Source organism: Microcaecilia unicolor, chromosome 1 (assembly GCF_901765095.1).
Source record: "Microcaecilia unicolor chromosome 1, aMicUni1.1, whole genome shotgun sequence".
In the NCBI taxonomy this organism is placed as follows: domain Eukaryota; kingdom Metazoa; phylum Chordata; class Amphibia; order Gymnophiona; family Siphonopidae; genus Microcaecilia; species Microcaecilia unicolor.
This window is the reverse complement of record NC_044031.1, coordinates 180,348,161-180,367,373: the sequence shown is the minus strand read 5'-3', so window position 1 is coordinate 180,367,373 and position 19,213 is coordinate 180,348,161. Positions and strand designations below refer to the sequence as shown.

Sequence of the window (19,213 nt, the reverse complement as noted above, 5' to 3'; positions counted from 1 at the left end):
TGAAACCACTGGGAAGCTAGGGTCCATTGAGCAGATCTTATGTGAAGGCGGGCCATGGGAGTCACATGAACTGTGGAGGCCATGTGGCCCAGCAATCTCAACAACTGCCGAGCTGTGATCTGCTGGGACGCTCGCACCCGCGAGACGAGGGACAACAGGTTGTTGGCTCTCGCCTCGGGGAGATAGGCGCGAGCCGTCCGAGAATCCAGCAGAGCTCCTATGAATTCGAATTTCTGCACTGGGAGAAGATGGGACTTTGGATAATTTATCACAAACCCCAGTAGCGCCAGGAGGCGAATAGTCATCTGCATGGACTGCAGGGCTCCTGCCTCGGATGTGTTCTTCACCAGCCAATCGTCGAGATATGGGAACACGTGCACCCCCAGCCTGCGAAGTGCCGCTGCTACTACAGCCAAGCACTTTGTGAACACCCTGGGCGCAGAGGCGAGCCCAGCTGAAATCGCAGATACTGCCTGTGAGCTGGCAGTATCGGGATGTGTGTGTAGGCATCCTTTAAGTCCAGAGAGCATAGCCAATCGTTTTCCTGAATCATGGGGAGAAGGGTGCCCAGGGAAAGCATCCTGAACTTTTCTTTGACCAGATATTTGTTCAGGGCCCTTAGGTCTAGGATGGGACGCATCCCCCCTGTTTTCTTTTCCACAAGGAAGTACCTGGAATAGAATCCCAGCCCTTCTTGCCCGGATGGCACGGGCTCGACCGCATTGGTGCTGAGAAGGGCGGAGAGTTCCCCTGCAAGTACCTGCTTGTGCTGGAAGCTGTAAGACTGAGCTCCCGGTGGACAATTTGGAGGTTTTGAGGCCAAATTGAGGGTGTATCCTTGCCGGACTATTTGGAGAACCCACTGATCGGAGGTTATGAGAGGCCACCTTTGGTGAAAAGCTTTCAACCTCCCTCCGACTGGCAGGTCGCCCGGCACTGACACTTGGATGTCGGCTATGCTCCGCTGGAGCCAGTCAAAAGCTCGTCCCTTGCTTTTGCTGGGGAGCCGAGGGGCCTTGCTGAGGCGCACGCTGCTGACGAGAGCGAGCGCGCTGGGGCTTAGCCTGGGCCGCAGGCTGTCGAGAAGGAGGATTGTACCTAAGCTTGCCAGAAGAGTAGGGACAGTCTTTCCTTCCCCCGAAAAATCTTCTACCTGTAGAGGTAGATGCTGAAGGCTGCCGGCGGGAGAACTTGTCGAATGCGGTGTCCCGCTGGTGGAGCTGCTCTACCACCTGTTCGACTTTCTCTCCATAAATATTATCTGCACGGCAAGGCGAGTCCGCAATCCGCTGCTGGATTCTATTCTCCAGGTCGGAGGCACGCAGCCATGAGAGTCTGCGCATCACCACACCTTGAGCAGCGGCCCTGGACGCAACATCAAAGGTGTCATACACCCCTCTGGCCAGGAATTTTCTGCACGCCTTCAGCTGCCTGACCACCTCCTGAAAAGGCTTGGCTTGCTCAGGGGGGAGCGCATCCACCAAGCCCGCCAACTGCCGCACATTGTTCCGCATGTGTATGCTCGTGTAGAGCTGGTAGGACTGAATTTTGGCCCACGAGCATAGAAGAATGGTAGGCCTTCCTCCCAAAGGAGTCTAAGGTTCTAGAGTCCTTGCCCGGGGGCGCCGAAGCATGCTCCCTAGAACTCTTAGCCTTCTTTAGGGCCAAATCCACAACTCCAGAGTCATGAGGCAACTGAGTGCGCATCAGTTCTGGGTCCCCATGGATCCGGTACTGGGACTCGATCTTCTTGGGAATGTGGGGATTAGTTAGAGGCTTGGTCCAGTTCGCCAGCAATGTCTTTTTTAGGACATGGTGCATGGGTACAGTGGACGCTTCCTTAGGTGGAGAAGGATAGTCCAGGAGCTCAAACATTTCAGCCCTGGGCTCGTCCTCCACAACCACCGGGAAGGGGATGGCCGTAGACCTCTCCCGGACAAAGGAAGCAAAAGACAGACTCTCGGGAGGAGAAAGCTGTCTCTCAGGAGAGGGAGTGGGATCGGAAGGAAGACCTTCAGACTCCTCGTCAGAGAAATATCTGGGGTCTTCTTCCTCTTCCCACGAGGCCTCACCCTCGGTGTCAGACACAAGTTCACGGACCTGTGTCTGCAACCTGGCCCGACTCGACTCCATGGAGCCACGTCCACGATGGGGGCGTCGAGAGGTAGACTCCCTCGCCCGCATCGGCGAAGCTCCCTCCGCCGACGTAGTTGGGGAGCCTTCCTGGGAGGCGACGGTAGCCGGTACCGCACGCGGCACCGACGCCGGAGACCTCACCTCGGGCGATGGACCAGCCGGCGCCACGCTCGACGGTACCGGCGGCGCAAGCACCGCCGGTACCGGAGGGGTAGGGCGCAACAGCTCTCCCAGAATGGCCCAGAGGCTCTCGTTCAGAGCGGCTGCAGAGAAAGGCATGGATGTCGATGCAGGCGTCGACGCCAGAACCTGTTCCGGGCGTGGAGGCTGTTCCGGGCTGTCCAGAGCGGAGCGCATCGACACCTCCTGGACAGAGGGTGAGCGGTCCTCTCGGTGCCGATGCCTACTGGGTGCCGACTCCCTTGGCGACCCAGAGCTCTCGGTGCCGACACGGGAAGGAGACCGATGACGATGCTTCTTCGACTTCTTGGAACGAAACATGTCACCGGAGCTTCTCGGCACCGACGAGGAGGACGTAGAATCCAACCGTCGCTTCCTCGGGGCCGAGGCCGAAGGAGGTCGGACTCGGGGGGGGCTGTACCGCAGGAGCCCTCAGGGTAGGGGGAGACCCACCCGAAGGCTCACCGCCACCAGCAGGGGAATGGACAGCCCTCACCTGCACTCCAGACGAAGCACCACCGTCCGACGACATCAGCCGACGAGGTCCCGGTACCACCGACGTCGATGCAGCTGTCCGATGTCTCAGCGCCGATGCAGAGGGCCGATGCCTCGATGCACTGGCGGCCGAGGATGAAGGTCTGGACGCTGAAGACGTCGATGCACTTGATACCCCCGGTGCCGATGTCGACGAAGAGCCCGAGAACAAAACGTTCCACTGGGCCAATCTCGCTACCTGAGTCCGCTTTTGTAAAAGGGAACACAGACTACAGGCCTGCGGGCGGTGCCCAGCCCCCAAGCACTGAAGACACGACGCGTGCCTGTCAGTGAGCGAGATGACCCGGGCGCACTGGGTGCACTTCTTGAAGCCGCTGGGAGACTTCGATGTCATGGGCGGAAAAATCACGCCGGCGAGATCAAAAGTCGAAATGGCGGAAAAGGCACCCGAAAAACAAGGGGAAGAAACTTCGACCCGAGGCCTAAAAGCGGCCTACCCCGACGACGAAAGAAAACTTACCGGGGCGAAAAAGCTGGAAATAGCGGGGGGAAAAAAGACTGAAGAGTCTCTTTCCACACACAGAATGGTATTTTTTTTTTTTTTTTTTAAACAACACGAAGAACGCGCGAGGTCGACTTTGCGGGGTACGACACGGTGAAAACACGACCGTACCGAGCGCGGACAAAAGAAGACTGATGAACACGAGCCGGTTTGGGCGGGAAGACGGCCGCGCATGCGCGGTGCGCATGAGCGCGCGAGGACTAGCAAAGGCCTTTGCTAGTAAAGTGTTCCGATTGGAGGGGCTGCCGTGGACATCACCCATCAGTGAGAACAAGCAGCCTGCTTGTCCTTGGAGAAAACAGAGAATAGTAAAGTTTTTTTGAATCCAATGGATTATAGGACCTGAAGCTACATGGTTTCACTAGTGGCAGGTCTTGTCAGACAAATCAGATTGACTGGGTGACCATAGAGCTGGATCATGGGAGAGCGATAGATGTGTTGTATTTAGATTTTAGCAAAGCCTTTGATACGGTTCCACATAGACAACAAATAATAAACTGAGTGCCCTTGGTATGGGCCCTAAAGTGCCTGACTGGGTTAGGAATTGGTTGAGTGGAAGGCAACAGAGGGTAGAGGTAAATGGAACTCATTCTGAGAAAAAAAATGTTACCAGTGGTGTGCCGAAAGGTTTGGTTCTTGGGCTAGTTCTTTTTAACATTTTTGTAAGCAATATCGCTGAAGGGATGCGTGGTAAGGTTTGCCTCTTTGCAGATGATACCAAAATCTGCAATAGGGTAGACACCCTGATGGTGTGGATAACATGAGGAAGGACTTAGTGAAGCTAGAGGAATGGGCTGGAATTTGGCCATGAAGGGTCATGCATTTGAGCTGCAAAAACCCGAGGGAACAGTACAGTTTAGAACTTCTGCACGTGAAAGAGGACTTGGGTGTGATTGTATGTGATGATCTTAAGGAGGCTAAATATGTAGAAAAGGCGACGGCGAAAGCTAGAAGGATGTTTGGGTGCGTAGGGAAAGGAATGGCCAGTAGGAAAAATGAGGTGATGATGCCCCTGTATAAGACCCAGGTAAGACCTCATTTAGAATATTGTGTACAATTCTGGAGACACACCTTCAAAAATATATAACAGGATGGAGTAGGTCCAAAGAGCAGCTACTAAAATGCTCAGTGATCTTCATCATAAAGCGTATGGAGACAGACTTAAAGATCTCAATTTGTATGCACTGGAAGAAAGGTGGGAGAGGGGAGATATGATAGAGACATTTAAATACCTATGTGGCATAAATGCACAGGAGGCGAGATTCAATTGAAAGGAAGCCTGGAACGAGGGGGCATAGGATAAAGGTGAAAGGGGATAGACTTACTTAAATGGCTCAATGTTATTCACTTATTTCTGGAAAAACAAATATGGTGCATGCATACTTGGCTTTGAATATCAACCTCAATAACAGTAATAATGATATTTTGCACTTGCTTATGGTTGATATTGAATTAATATTTTTCACATTAAAGTCATGGAGAACTTTTATTTTTTTCCTTAGATTTTTGAACTCTACAGAAAACTTACATTCTAATTGCCTTTTGTTTTACCAATTTGAAAAGAAATTGTTTTAGCAGTTTGAAACATGGACCTCTGTTTAATGAATGCAAATGAGTTTTGAAAGTACCTCCTTCATGACCAAATATTAAGCCTATCAGCCTTCAAACATGTTGATTCTCCTGCCCTACCACAATTTGCTTTAGAAATTATCTCGATGGAAAGTCTGCAGCATGCGCCATGCTCACCTCGGGGCCCAGCATGGCGGCAGGGTCTGTGATCGTTGACATCACCTCATTGATTAACTCAATGGGAATATCGCCCACCACTTTTAGCTTCTTGGAGTCCTCCCCAGAGAATGGCTCGCTTGGTTTTCTCTTTTCTCCTATAGGTTATGTCATAAGAAAAAGAGAAACAAGTGTTAGTAAACCCACGGGGTATTATCAAAAGAGAAGTTTTCATCTGTTCTGTTCGTTTCTAAAAGAAGAACTAACCCTCCACCCTCCCCACACACGTTTATTGCCATTACATGAATGGACAGTGTCCACCACTGGCGTTAGAAATACAATCTAGTGGTTAAGAGAATACAGCCCTGAGTCTGAGAACTCCAGCTTGATTTTCCTGGCCACTATTCAATTTTAAACAATGTGATTCAAATCTAATCTAATCATTACTCTTGTATGCCATATCTCCCTATAAAATAGAGCTCGAAGTGGTTAACATTAAAAAAAACAGGTTTACAATAGTCTAAAACAAGAAGAGGTCTCAAGTACAGATCCCCGTGCCTAAATTAGGAGCAGATCCCCTGAATTCTATAACACTGTGTGCAAATCCTAGAAACTCCCCTGAGCCTCCCATGGCCACACCCCATTTTTTGGATTCACTCCAAAACATGTATGTGCATATCTTTCTAGAATAGCAACTATAAAGATGCATGTGTAAATTCCAATTGCCAATTAGTGCAATAATTGCTAGCGCCTAATTATTGGCACTAATTGGCTCATTAAGCAATTAAATTCTGTGCACAATTTGGGTGCACGCAATTTTAAAAGATATATGTAGAATTAAAGGGATTGAGCAAAATGGACTTTCATACTTTCTGCCCATCATCCACCTTTGCATGGTGTTCCACAAAGCCTTGAATCTCAATATTACGGTTGCCTAGATCTGGAGATGCACTTTACAATATGCTGTAGCAATTTTTATGGTTTTGCTCATGGTGACTTCTATTTTCTTTGCTTGAGGGTGTTTGCTCTCACTGTAATATGCTGCTACATGTCCCTCAGTGTTGGCGCTTCTGTTTGCTTCCTGGCACCTAATTTTTTGAGACAGACTTTTATGGTTGTTTTTTTTTTATGATTCATTTTTTTAGAAGTGACCCGTGTGGTCTTCATTTATAACCCCATTCCCATGTGGCATGGGGGTCATACTGGACTTAGTGCTTACAAATTGGAAGAGTGTTTCTGATGATACAGTGGGTGATCATCTGGCATCCAGTAATCACCAGACAATGTGATTCAAAATTAAGAAAGGTGTGGAGAGGGTTCAATCAAAAGTGTAGGTTCTAGACTTCAAAAATCTAACTTTGTCAAGACAGGGAAGTGAGCTGGATGGGAACATCTGGGAAAAGTAGAAAAACAGTCAGAAAAATTAAAAAGAGATATTTTAAAGGCAACATTCCTTTTTGTTAGGAAAGTACTGTAAATCCTAGTAAGAGGAAAAAGAGGCTGCTTTGTTTTTCAAAAGAAGTAGCTACAAAGGTATGGAAGAAGAGATTAGCTTTCATAAACTACAAGAGATCACAGAAAGAGGCACAATATCTGGAAAATCTAAGAGAAGCTGGAAGAATAGTCAGAAAAGCAATGGACAAAAAAACATAAGAACGTAAGTGTTGACATACTGGGACAGACCGAAGGTCCATCAAACCCAGCATCCTGTTTCCAATAGTGGCCAACCAGGTTACAAGTACCTAGCAAGATCCCAAAATAGTACAATACATTTTATGCTGCTTATCCTAGAAATAAGCAGTGGATTTTCCACAAGTCCATCTTAATAATGGCTTATGGACTTTTCTTTTACGAAACTATCCAAACCTTTTTTTAAAGCCCGCTAAGCTAACTGCTTTTATGACATTCTCTGGCAAGCGAATTCCAAAGTTTAATTACACATTGAGTGAAGAAATATTTTCTCCGATTTGTTTTAAATTTATTACTTTGTAGCTTTATTGTGTACCCTCTAGTCCTAGTATTTTTGGAAAGAGTAAACAAGCATCTACCCATTCCACTCCACTCATTATTTTATAAACTTCTATCATATCGCGCATGCTCAGTTCCACTAAAACAAGAGTGCACGGCGAGAGTGAGAACAGCAGGGTAGGCAATGTGGCGAGACCAGCGCAGAACTTCTGCTGATAGGGGTTGGGAACCCCTGCCAGCCAAACCAGTGGCCCCAGAGCTAGTTTGGGGGGGGGGGGCAGACTCACATGGTCCCCGTAGCTATGCCACTGGTCACCAACAAATTTAATTACCTCACTAGTTACTCCCATCTCTAGATCATTTATAAATATTTTAAAAAGAAGCGGTCCCAGCACAGAACCCTAGGGAACCCCACTATCTGCCCTTCTCCATTGAGAATACTGACCATTTAACCCTACTCTCTATTTTCTTTTAACCAGTTTTCAATCCACAATAGAACACTCTCTTCTATCCCATGACTCTAATTTCCTCTGGAGTCTTTCATGAGGTATTTTGTCAAATGCCTTTTGAAAATCCAGATAAACAATATCGTCTGGATCACCTTTATCCATATGTTTGTTCACCCAAAGAAATGTAATAGATTGGAAAGGCAAGATTTCCCTTTACTAAATCCATGTTGGCTTTGTCTCATTAATCAATGCTTTTGAATATGCTCTGTAATTTTGTTCTTTATAATAGTCTCTACCATTTTACCCGACACTGACGTCAGACTCACCAGTATATAATTTCCTGGATCACCTCTGGAACCTTTTTTAAAAGGTCAGCGTTATATTGGCCACCCTCCAATCTTCTTGTAAAGATAAATTATTACTAAAAATAGTTCTGCAAGTTCATTTTTCATTTTCTGTCAGTACTCTGGGATGAATATCATCCAGTCCAGGCAATTTGATACTCTTCAATTTGCCTCATTATGTCTTCCAGGTTTACAGAGATTTGATTCAGTTTCTCTGACTCGTCAACTTTGAATACCATTTCTGGCACCGGTATCTCTCCCAAAATCCCAAGATCAAAGCAAAGAATTCATTTAATCTCTCCGCTATGGCTTTGTCTTCCCCGAGTTCCCCTTTTACCCCTTGGTCATCTAGCAGTCCAACTGGTTTTTTTGCCAGCTTCTAATATACCTAAAAAAGTTTTTACTATGTGTTTTTGCCTCCACTGCAATCTTTCTTTCAAAGACTCTCTTTGCCTTCCTTATCAGCGCTTTGTATTTGACTTGCCATTCCTTATGCTGTTTGTTATTATTTTTAGTTGGATCCTTCTTCCATTTTCTGAAGGAATTTCTTTTAGCTCAAATAGCTTCCTTCACCTCACTTTTTAACCATACCAGCTGTTGTTTGGCCTTTGTAGAATTATGAGCACAGTTATGCACTATGGAATGGGTTAAAAGGCCAGAGACTGACAAGTCTGTATAACTCTGGAATCTATCAGAGATTGACGAGCCTGCAGGACTCTGGAATTTATGATCTATTATGATACCCTTACGGGCAAGCAGGCTTAGGAAAGAAACTAGTGTAAACAGAAAGGGAGTATGTGGTTTAAAAAGGTTTAGGAAAGCAGATGTTGGGAACCAGATAATAATCTGTGAGGATAATTTGCAAAAAAGCATGTAAAAGTTCATTGTCTGAAACAAACGATATAAGCAGCTGAATTAGAACAGTATTTCAGAGATGCAGACAGTGAATATCTCTTTAGGTAACTGTACTGATCTCTCAAGACAAACTATTAATTGTATCTGTACTTGGTAAGCAAATAAAAAATATACTTTCTCATATGCACGTAGCAGGGGCGTAGCTACGGGTGGGCCTGGGTGGGCCCAGGCCCACCCATTCTTGGCTCAGGCCCACCCAGTCCTAGTCTGCGAGCCAATCGCAGACCTGCTGTTATTTTTTTCTTACCCGCAGCGGCGAACGGACGGCCCTAAAAGCAGCGAGCAACCAGGATCGTCGACTCCGTCCTTCCTTCGCTTCCTGCCCTCTCAGCGTCCCGCCCGCTCGAAAGGAAATGACATCAGAGGAAGGCGGGACGCACGCAGAGAGGGTAGGAAGCGAAGGAAAGACGGAGTCGACGAGCCTGGTTGCTTGCTGCTTTTAGGGCCGTCCGTTCGCCGCTGCGACTTGGGGAGTGGAGTGGAAGTGAGCCAGCAGCCTATCTATTCCACTCCCCCGCGCAGCCGTCGCCGTTCAGGCAAACCTGTGAGCTGCCTCAAGCTGCATCCACGTTGTGGTTCTTTATTGAGACAGATGGGAATGCTGTGAAGGGGGAGAGAGGGGGAGGGAGATGCTGGATAGAATGGGGAAGGGGATGGATAGAAACAGGATGGGCAGGGGAGAGAGGAGAATTGCTGGACAACAGGGATTGCTAGAGGGGACAGGGGAGAGAGGAAATTTGCTGAAGATGGATGGAGGAGAAGGCAGGGGAATGGAGAGTTGCTGGACATGGCGGAGGCAGGGGAAGGAGGAGAATTGCTGGGCATGGATGGAGGGGAAAGGGGAGAGAGGAAATTTGCTGGAGTTGGATGGAGGAGAAGGCAGGGGAATGGAGAGTTGCTGGACATGGAGCGGAGGGCAGGGGAAGGAGGAGAATTGCTGGGCATGGATGGAGGGGAAAGGGGAGAGGAAATTTGCTGGAGTTGGATGGAGGAGAAGGCAGGGGAATGGAGAGTTGCTGGACATGGAGCGGAGGGCAGGGGAAGGAGGAGAATTGCTGGGCGTGCATGGATGGAGGGGAAAGGGGAGAGAGGAAATTTGCTGGATATGGGTGGATGGAGGAGAGGGCAGGAGAGAATGGAGAGTTGCTGGACATGGATGGATGGATGGAGGGGAGGGCAGGGGAAAGGAAAGGAGACTTGCTGAACATGGATGGATGAATGGAGGGGGCAGGGGACAGAGGACATTTGCTGGATATGGGTGGATGGAGGAGAGGGCAGGGGAGAATGGAGAGTTGCTGGATGGAGGGAGGGGAGAGAAGTCAGGGAGGAGATGCGCATGGATGGAGGGGAGGGAAGAGAGGAGAAATGCTGGACGTGGATGGAGTGGAGGGCAGGGAAGAGAGGAAAAATGTTGTACAAGGATGGAGGGAAGGAAAGACAAAGGAAGGAGATGCTCATGGATGGAGGGGAGGGAAGACAGGAAGTAGATGCACATGGATGGAGGGGAGTGAGGAGAAATGCTGGATATGGATGGAAGGAAAACTGCTGAGTTGAGGAAGGATAGGGACAGGGCTACAGATGGTAGACAGGACATACAAGGACACAAGAGGATGGTGGACATGGTGAGAGAAAAAATATCAGATGGAAAGAAGACATTGCATGAAACAGAAGACACTGGGACCAAAGCGAATAGATCAGACTACAAAGGTAGAAAAAAGTATTTTATTCAGAATTTATTAATTGGAATATGTCAGCTTTTGGAAATGTACATCTGTGATATTTTGCATGTAAGTTTCAATTTTTCTGGTATTGCTGCATGCTGAGTCTGACTTCTTAACTTTCCAGTTCAGTATTTTGCCTTCATATTTTTTTATTTCTAGATCCTTGTGTCATGTCAGTTGTGTCATGTGTTGTTCATGTGTGATCAAGGTGCAGTATTCTGATAGCGTGTAGTATTTGCAGCCCTTTTTGTTTTGCTTTTTTTTTTTTACGAGGTAGTGTACTGGTGTTTTAGAGCCTAGTGTAATTACAGTTCTGTCTTTTCAAGCATAAGGTTGTAGCTCGTCCTGTCCTTGGAATTAGTGCTGTTATGGTTTAGTAAGGATATGAGTGTGTTTTTGCACAAGTTTGTGCATAGCATTTTGCAGTGGAGCGATTGTGGGATAATGTAATTATATTTAAAAATATCAATTTTTCCATTAAGTATGTATGTGGTTATACTGATGCAGGGCAGCTTTTGGGCAGACTACTTAGAAATCCATCATCAAGTGAATTCTAAGGCATTATTTTGTAGGATCCCAAGAGACACTGCTCATACTTATATAGACAGTGCGTGCCCACCCATATTAGCTCTGGGCCCACCCAAAATCTCAGGTCTGGCTACGCCACTGGCACGTAGCCTTGGTTTCTTTTATCCTCCCAAATTGTGGATGGCTAGTATATACTAATTTGGGAAGGGTACAGGGGGCCTAAAAACACCTTTCTTTTTTTGAATACATGGAATATAACTGACCTGTGCTTCTAGGATGGTATTTTTGAACAGCATCCATGCCTGATGTAAATTTTTGACCTTTGCAGCTGCTCCTGCTCCTCTAAGTTTCTTTTCACCCCTCCTTTTTGAAAGTTAAAAGCTAATATATTGGATTTCCTGTGTGTACTTACTCCAATGCAGATATCAATTTGGACCAAGTACCATTACCTCCTGCACCTGATCATGTGCTCCTCTTGTTGGCTTCTGTACCAGCTGCTCCAGAAAGCAGCCCTTGATTTTGTCAAGAAATATTACCTCCCTAGCATGCCCTGATGTTACATTTACCCAGTCAATATCGGGGTAATTGAAATCACCCAATATTATTGTGTTCCCCAGTTTGTTAGCCTTCCTAATTTCTGATAACAGTTCTACATCTGTCTGTTCATCCTGGCCAGGTGGAAGGTAGTACACTCCTATCACTATTCTTTTCCCCTTTACATACGGAATTTCAATCCACAGAGATTCCAAGATGTATTTTGTGTCCTGCTGAAATTTTAATGTATGTGATTCAAGGTCCTACTTAACATACAATGCTACCCCTCCACCAATTCGATCCACCCTATCATTACGATATAATTTGTATGTAACCTGGTATAACAGTGTCCCACTGGTTATCCTCCTTCCACCAGATCTTAGAGATGCCTATTATATTTAATTTTTCACAACTCTCCCATCTTATTTCTTAGGCTTTTGCATATAAACATTTCAAACTATGGGGGTCTTTTACTAAGGTGCACTAGCATTTTTAGCTCACACTAAAAATCAGCTGGTGCTAAACACTGAGATGCCCATAGGAATACAATTGGCATCTTAGCATTTAGTGTCAGCTGATTTTTTACCTGAACTAAAAACACTTAGTAAAAGAACCCCTATATCTGTTGTTCCTATTTACATCTTGCTCAGCAGTTGACAGTGATAATTTGTAATCTTGAAAATCTGTCTAATTTTTATTTAAAGAAGACACCTCGTCTACTATGCTCTCTATTGCAACCTCGCTATCAGGATACCCTATCTTCCCTGTTTTGGTGATATCTTTGAAAGATACCTTGTTCCGAATCATGACCTTTTGAACGACTGTCAGCTTTCTCAGTTTCTAGTTTAAAAGCTGCTCTATCTCCTTTTTAAATGCCGACGCCAGCAGCCTGGTCCCAGCCTAGGTAAGGTGGAGCCCATCAATCTGAAATAGGCTCCAGAATGTTGCCCAGTTCCTTATAAAACCCTCTTCACTCAGTGGCGTAGCCAGACTGCCAATTTTGGGTGGGCACAAAATTTTCTCTCTACCCCCCTCCCCCAGCAAATTTTAGTCACACTAATCAGATGCATTTGTCACACAGGGGTAAAGTACTGCTTTTCAGTGCATCAGATTTCAGAAAACAATTTATTTAATAGCCTAACACCCATTTCAATGAGCTTTCAGAGGCTAAAACCTCCTGCCTCAGGTCAGTATAATGCTGTTATGGTATCTTGACCTAAGGAAGTATTGGTCTCTGAAACGTTATTAACACAGGTACCATATTACTTGATCCTAAATTAAAAATGAAATTATTTTCTTTACCTTTGTTGTATGGCCATTTACTTTTTCTCATTGTGTTGTTCCCAGTCTCTAGATTCTACTTTCCTTCATTTTTGCTTAACTCTTCTGCGCCATTTGTCATTTTTCTCTCCTTTTTCTTTGCTTTCGTCAATATTTTTCAGCCTCTCTCTCTGTCCAGATTTAATTCATTCTTACTATCCATTCTTTAATTTCCTTCATCTACCTAAGGCCTTTCATCTTTTTCTCACCCTTGTTCTCCCCATGCCCCTTCCTCTTATTCTCCAGTCTTTCTCGGCTCCCCTTTCCCATCCAGCAGCTCTCCTCTTTCTCTCCCCATCCTTCCAGTGTCTCCCCTCTTTCTCTCCCCATCCTTCCAATGTCTCCCCTCTTTCTTTCTGCATTCTTCCATCCAGTGTCTCCTCTTTCGCCCTACCCTTCCATCCAGCATCTTCCCTCTTTCTCTCCCCATCCTTCCATCCATCTACCCTCTCTCCTGATCCTTCCATCTAACGTCTCTGTCCCCCTCCTTCTATCCAGTGTCTATCTCTCTACCCTTTTCTGTTCATGTCCCTTCTCTCCACATCCTTCCAGTCTCTCCCCTTTCTCTCTGCATCCATTCATCCATCTCCCCCTTTCTCTCCCCATCCTTCCATCCATCTCCCTCTTTCTCTCCCCTTCCTTCCATCTGTTTCCCCTCTTTCTCTCCCCATCCTTCCATCCGTCTACCCCCCTCTCCCGATTCTTCCATCCATTCTTCTCTCTATCCCCTTCTTTCCATCCAGGCCCGCCCACACAGACCTGCCAAGTCTCCCGCGAAACACGCGGCACCAGCTCCCATTTCCGGCCACTGCTGCTTCTCCTGTTGAGCAGCAGCGGCTGCTACAAAAACAAAAAGAACTAATTAAAGAACCAAAAATGTTTTAAAAAAGCAAGCATGGCACTGCAGGCAGCCATCTGGCATTGGCTGTCGGCTCTGCAGCTGCTTCTTTCGCCTCTCACGTCACTGTCCCTGGAGGACGACCCCAGAGGAGCGCAGCGACGTGAGAGGCGAGAGGAGCGGCTGCAGAACCGACAGCTAATGCCTGATGGCTGCCTGCAGTGCCGCGCTTGCTTTTTAAAAACATTTTTGGTTCTTTAATTAGTTCTTTTTGTTTTTGTAGCGGCCGCTGCTGCTCAACAGGAGAAGCAGCAGGCTGGAAATGGGAGTTGGCGCCGCGTGTTTCGTGGGAGACTTGGCAGGTCTTGGGTGGGCGGACCAGTCACGCACGGGGTCACCACTAGAGCTGTGACCTGTATTTCAATTCAGTGCGGTCTGCGACTGCGTGTCGTGCATGCCTCTGCCTGAAGCCCAAAAGGTAGGTGGGCAGGAGATCAGCTGAGGCACGGGCGCCGTGGTACTCTACAGCTATGAAATGACGACAAGTAGAGAAGGCTGTGCGCTTTTCAACCACGCTTGGGTGGGCGGGCCTGAGCCGACATTGTAGCTATGTCCCTGTCTTCACTGCACCATCACCTCAGCCACGCATTAAGACTCCAGACCTCTGCCTGTCTCTTGGGCCCTGTGCGTGGAATGGGAGCACTTCTGATAATACTACCCTAGAGGTTCTGGATTTGAGCTTTCTACCTAAAAGCCTAAATTTGGCTTTCAGAACCTCTCTCCCACATTTTACTATGTCATTGGTACCAAAACAGCCGGCTCCTCCCCAACACTATCTAAAATCCTATCTAGGTGATGCGTGAGGTCTGCTACCTTTGCACCAAGCAGGCAAGTGACCAGGCGAGTCTCATGTCCAACAGCCACCCAGATATCTACATGCCTAATAATCAAATCACCAACTACAACAGCCATCCTAACCCTTCCCTCCTGGGCAGAAGTTCCTGGAGACACATCCTCGGTGCGAGAGGATATTGCATCCCATGGTGGGCTGGCCTGGCTACAGGATTACTTCCAGCTTTTACCAGAGGGATGCTCTCCTTTTAGACTTCCCTCCTCCAAGGCAGCACAGGGTGTATATTATCATCATAGCTAAGAGCTTTGATTCAAGGCCTGACTTTGGTTCAGGATCTAAAATAAGAGAAAACCTTACAGGCCCATGACTCTAACCTGAACTTCAGTGTGACTGCAGAACTCATGATCTGTTGTGACACTCTCATGCAGCAGAATGAGGAACGGGTATAGGTGGAAAAACAGAGTAACATTGTTTAGCAACATGGTGGTCACAGATGTTTTAGTGAAAAACAGAACAAGATAACTCCTCGGGAAGATGACTTAGTCTTCCAGGAAGAGCTAGTCTATTATTAGCTTTTCCAGTAAATACTAACCAACTCATTACCATAACCAATCAGTGTTAACCAATATATTAGCATATATCCAATAAATGGGATTATTGTCAGATTACCTAGGTATGACCTGTTATGTTAATGAACGTATATAAGTGATTGTACTTCCTACTTCAATGGAGAGGCAGTCAAAGCTAGTACCTTTGTGCAAGCAGGGCTGCTCTCTCATGAGAAACCAATCAATTGTATCTGCATTGGCAATTAATCCTATTGCTTTCTCATAAGTAGCCTTAAGTCTTTTATATCTGCAAATTGGTTTTAGCTGGTAATTTGGGGTGAGGAGGAAAAAGACCCTAAATAAAACATTAGAGACTCAGACCCAGAGAACACCTATGTGTAGCTCTGTACTCCCATAAGCAATTGATTGTACATATACTTGGAGAATAATAAATAAACGTATTTGATTGCTTATATATTCTTTGGAGTCTCAGATATAGCAGTACTTTTGTATAGCAATGTTCCGTACTCCCAGTGTGATATCACTGATCTGCTAATTGTACAAATACTTGGTAAAAAATAAGGTATCTAATTAAATTCCTAAAGAGATGCAACCTTGGGTGATTTATTTCTTCCTAGGTATTGGTGAGTGGACCACTATATTGGGAGGGATAAATGCACCTAAAAATACAAGGGACTGCTAGTTTTTTTTTAATTCTGTCTGTATCAATAACCTACAATTCCTCTTTTAAACCCCAATCTTTACGTTTCCAAAACAAAGAGCAAAATAATGTTCACCAACTCAGAGAAATGTCCTCTCAGAACTTCTCAGAAAGAAAATTAAGTGGGACCTTTCCTCTCTATAAAGTTTTGATTCTAAGGGACCAGCTTCAAACAGAACCTTTGAAGCCAACCCAGTAATCAGATTTGTTAGTAACCTTTGCAACTATGCTGCTTCCTCACACCCTAATTAACACCTATTTCAGGTCAGTAGCAGTGCTACCTCTCCAGCAGCTAAAGAAGAGAAAATAACTTTCCTTTAAGACAAAGTTGAGCCTTGCTATTATCCTTTTTAATGCTCTTGGCTGTTAAGTTTCTACCTCTAGAGAAAGTTTCAGTTTAAAAAAAAACTATGTGGAAAAGGGTTGTACACTATGGAAACTAGTTAATACTGCTTGCTTCTCTTTTTTTATTTTATCTTTTTCTCTAAGACCAAACTAGACCCTGCTGTGACTTCTACAGGCTATCTGTAAATGCTGTGTCAGAAAGATCAAGTTTTAAAACTGTGGGAAAAGGGTATGGAGACTAGCTAATAAAGTTTGCTTTTTTATTATTATTTTTTTTTTATTTTTAAATTCTACCTGTCTGTATCATTAACCTACAATTCCTCTTTTAAACTCCAATCTTTAAGTTTCCAAAACACAGAGCAAAATAATGTTCACTCACCCAGAGAAATACCCTCTTCTCTCAGAACTTCTCAGAAAGAAAGTAGGACCTTTCCTTTCTATATAGTTTTTCTAAGAGGACTGCTTCAAAGGGAAAATTAGGTTCTTACCTTGGTAATTTTCTTTCCTTTAGTCATAGCAGATGAAGCCATTACGTATGGGTTATGTCCATCAACCAGCAGGGGAGATAGAGAGCACTCAAACTTTCACAGTGCCCTCTTGGCCAGCTAGCTCCACTGCCTCTTCAGTATTTGAAGCTTCCAAAGCAGTATGGCAAACCGCAATGGGAATCACAAGAGCTTTCCTCACAGCGAACGATGGTCCATCACAAGGGCATGAACTCATAAAGGAGGGAATGCATATCCTCCTGGAGGGAATAAACTCATCCTCCTTATTGTATAAGTGGAGGGGAACACACGCGCCTCCTGGAGGGAATCACACATCCTCCCAACACACTGGAGGGAATGAACTCATCCTCCTATTTATAGAACTGGAGGGGAACACACGCGCCTCCTGGAGAGAATCAACACATCCTCCAAAAAAAACATGTTGGAGGGAATGAACATATCCTCCTAAATTTAAACTGAACATGAATCCTGAAGATTGTTTTCCAACTTTCTCCCAAGGAAGAAACTTCAGGAAATTAGAACAGAACCTGAAAAACAGATTCACAGCATACAGACAATCATACAGGGAGGGCTCATGGCTTCATCTGCTATGACTAAAGGAAAGAAAATTACCAAGGTAAGAACCTAATTTTCCCTTCCTTGTCATCAAGCAGATGAAGCCATTACGTATGGGATGTAACAAAGCAATCCCTAGATAGAGTGGGAACAAGCCACAGCAGGCGCTAGCACTTGTGCACCAAAACGCACATCCCTCCTGGCAGCCACATCCAGCCTGTAATGTCAGGCAAAGGAGAGCTTAGAAGCCCATGTTGCTGCACTGCATATCTCTTGAAGAGAGAGTGCTCCAGTTTCAGCCCAAGAGGAAGAAATCGCTCTAGTAGAATGTGCCTTAAAGGCTACAGGCGGAACCCTGCCGGCCAGCAGATAAGCTGAAAAGATAGTTTCTTTGAGCCAGCGGGCAATAGTGGCTTTAGACGCTGGAGACCCTCTGCGAGAACCGGATAGCAAAACAAACAGATGATCAGAAGTCCTGAAAGAGTTAGTAACTCGCAGATACTGCAGCAGAGTCCTGCGCACATCCAAAAGGTGCAGCTGCCCAAAAGATTCTGGAAACTCTTCCTCTGAAAAAGAGGGCAAGAAAATAGGCTGGTTTAAGTGAAAGGCTGAAACCACCTTAGGCATAAAGGAAGGCACGGTCCGAACCGTGACTCCGGACTCTGAAAATTGCAGAAATGGGTCTCTACAGGACAGCGCCTGGAGCTCTGACACCCATCTCGCCGAGGTAATGGCCACCAGAAAAACGGCCTTCAGTGTCAAGTCTTTCTCCGATGCTCGCAGAAGCGGCTCAAAAGGAGATGCCTGCAGGGTTTTCAAAACTAGCCCCAGGTTCCAAGCTGGACAGGGTGCTCGCACTGGAGGTCGGAGCCGAAGCACCCCTCTAAGAAACCGTGCCACATCTGGGTGAGCAGCCAAAGACACGCCTTCCACCTTACCACGAAGGGAGGCCAACGCTGCCACCTGCACCCGCAGGGAATTATAGGCCAAGCCTTTTTGTACACCTTCCTGCAAAAAGTCCAGAATCGGCGAGACAGGAGCCCGCATTGGAACAATGGCTCTGGAAGCACACCAAGACTCAAACAGGCACCAAATCCTGGCATAAGCCACGGAAGTGGACCGCTTGCGGGCTTGCAGGAGAGTGAAAATAACTTTATTGGAATAACCTTTATCCCTCAATTGCGCCCTCTCAATAGCCATGCCGTAAGACCAAAGCGGCCGGCGTCCTCCATGGCTACCGGTCCCTGAGTCAACAGGTTCGGTACCAGAGGTAACGGCAGAGGAGCCTCCAGGAGCATCTGTTGGAGGTCTGCATACCAAGGTCTCCTTGGCCAATCCGGGGCGATGAGGACCACTTCTCCTGGGTGCAGCCGAATCCGCAAGAGCAGGCGCCCTATCAAGGGCCATGGGGGAAACACATAAAGTAGACCCGGAGGCCAGGGTTGAGCCAAGGCATCCAACCCCGCCGAGCGAGGATCTCTCCGTCTGCTGAAGAAGCACGGGACTTTGGTATTGGCACTTGTCGTCATTAGATCCATCACGGGCTTGCCCCATTTGGCACAGATCTGCAGGAATACTTCGTCTGCCAGATTCCATTCTGCTGGATCGATCTGATGCCTGCTCAGATAATCGGCCTGCACATTGCTCTGACCTGCAATATGAGCTGCCGACAGACACTGAAGATGCAGCTCGGCCCAGTGGCAAATCAGTTCGGCCTGCGCGGCTAGTGCTCTGCACCTTGTTCCACCTTGTCGATTTATATAGGCCACCGTTGTGTTGTCCGACATCACTCTGACAGCCAATCCTTCCAGGGTCACTTGAAAGGTCAGAAGCGCCTGAAACACCGCTTTCAACTCTAGGCGGTTGATGGACCACTCCGACTCCTCGGGTGTCCATAGACCCTGGGCATGCTTCCTCTTGCAGTGTACGCCCCAGGCCTTCAGGCTGGCATCTGTTACCACTAGGCACCA

At 46.6% G+C, this 19,213-nt stretch overlaps 1 protein-coding gene across 3 annotated transcripts in view; it reads right to left on the bottom strand.

Annotated features, from left to right (window-relative positions):
• The window catches only part of KAT2B (lysine acetyltransferase 2B), a 341,159-nt gene that overhangs the window by 133,021 nt on the left and 188,925 nt on the right, over positions 1 to 19,213 (bottom strand). For all 3 annotated transcript variants that reach the window (XM_030202748.1, XM_030202756.1, XM_030202763.1), the window contains exon 9: positions 5,120 to 5,256. In XM_030202748.1, coding sequence (XP_030058608.1) covers positions 5,120 to 5,256 — 137 coding nt within the window. The remainder of the gene's footprint in view (positions 1 to 5,119; positions 5,257 to 19,213) is intronic.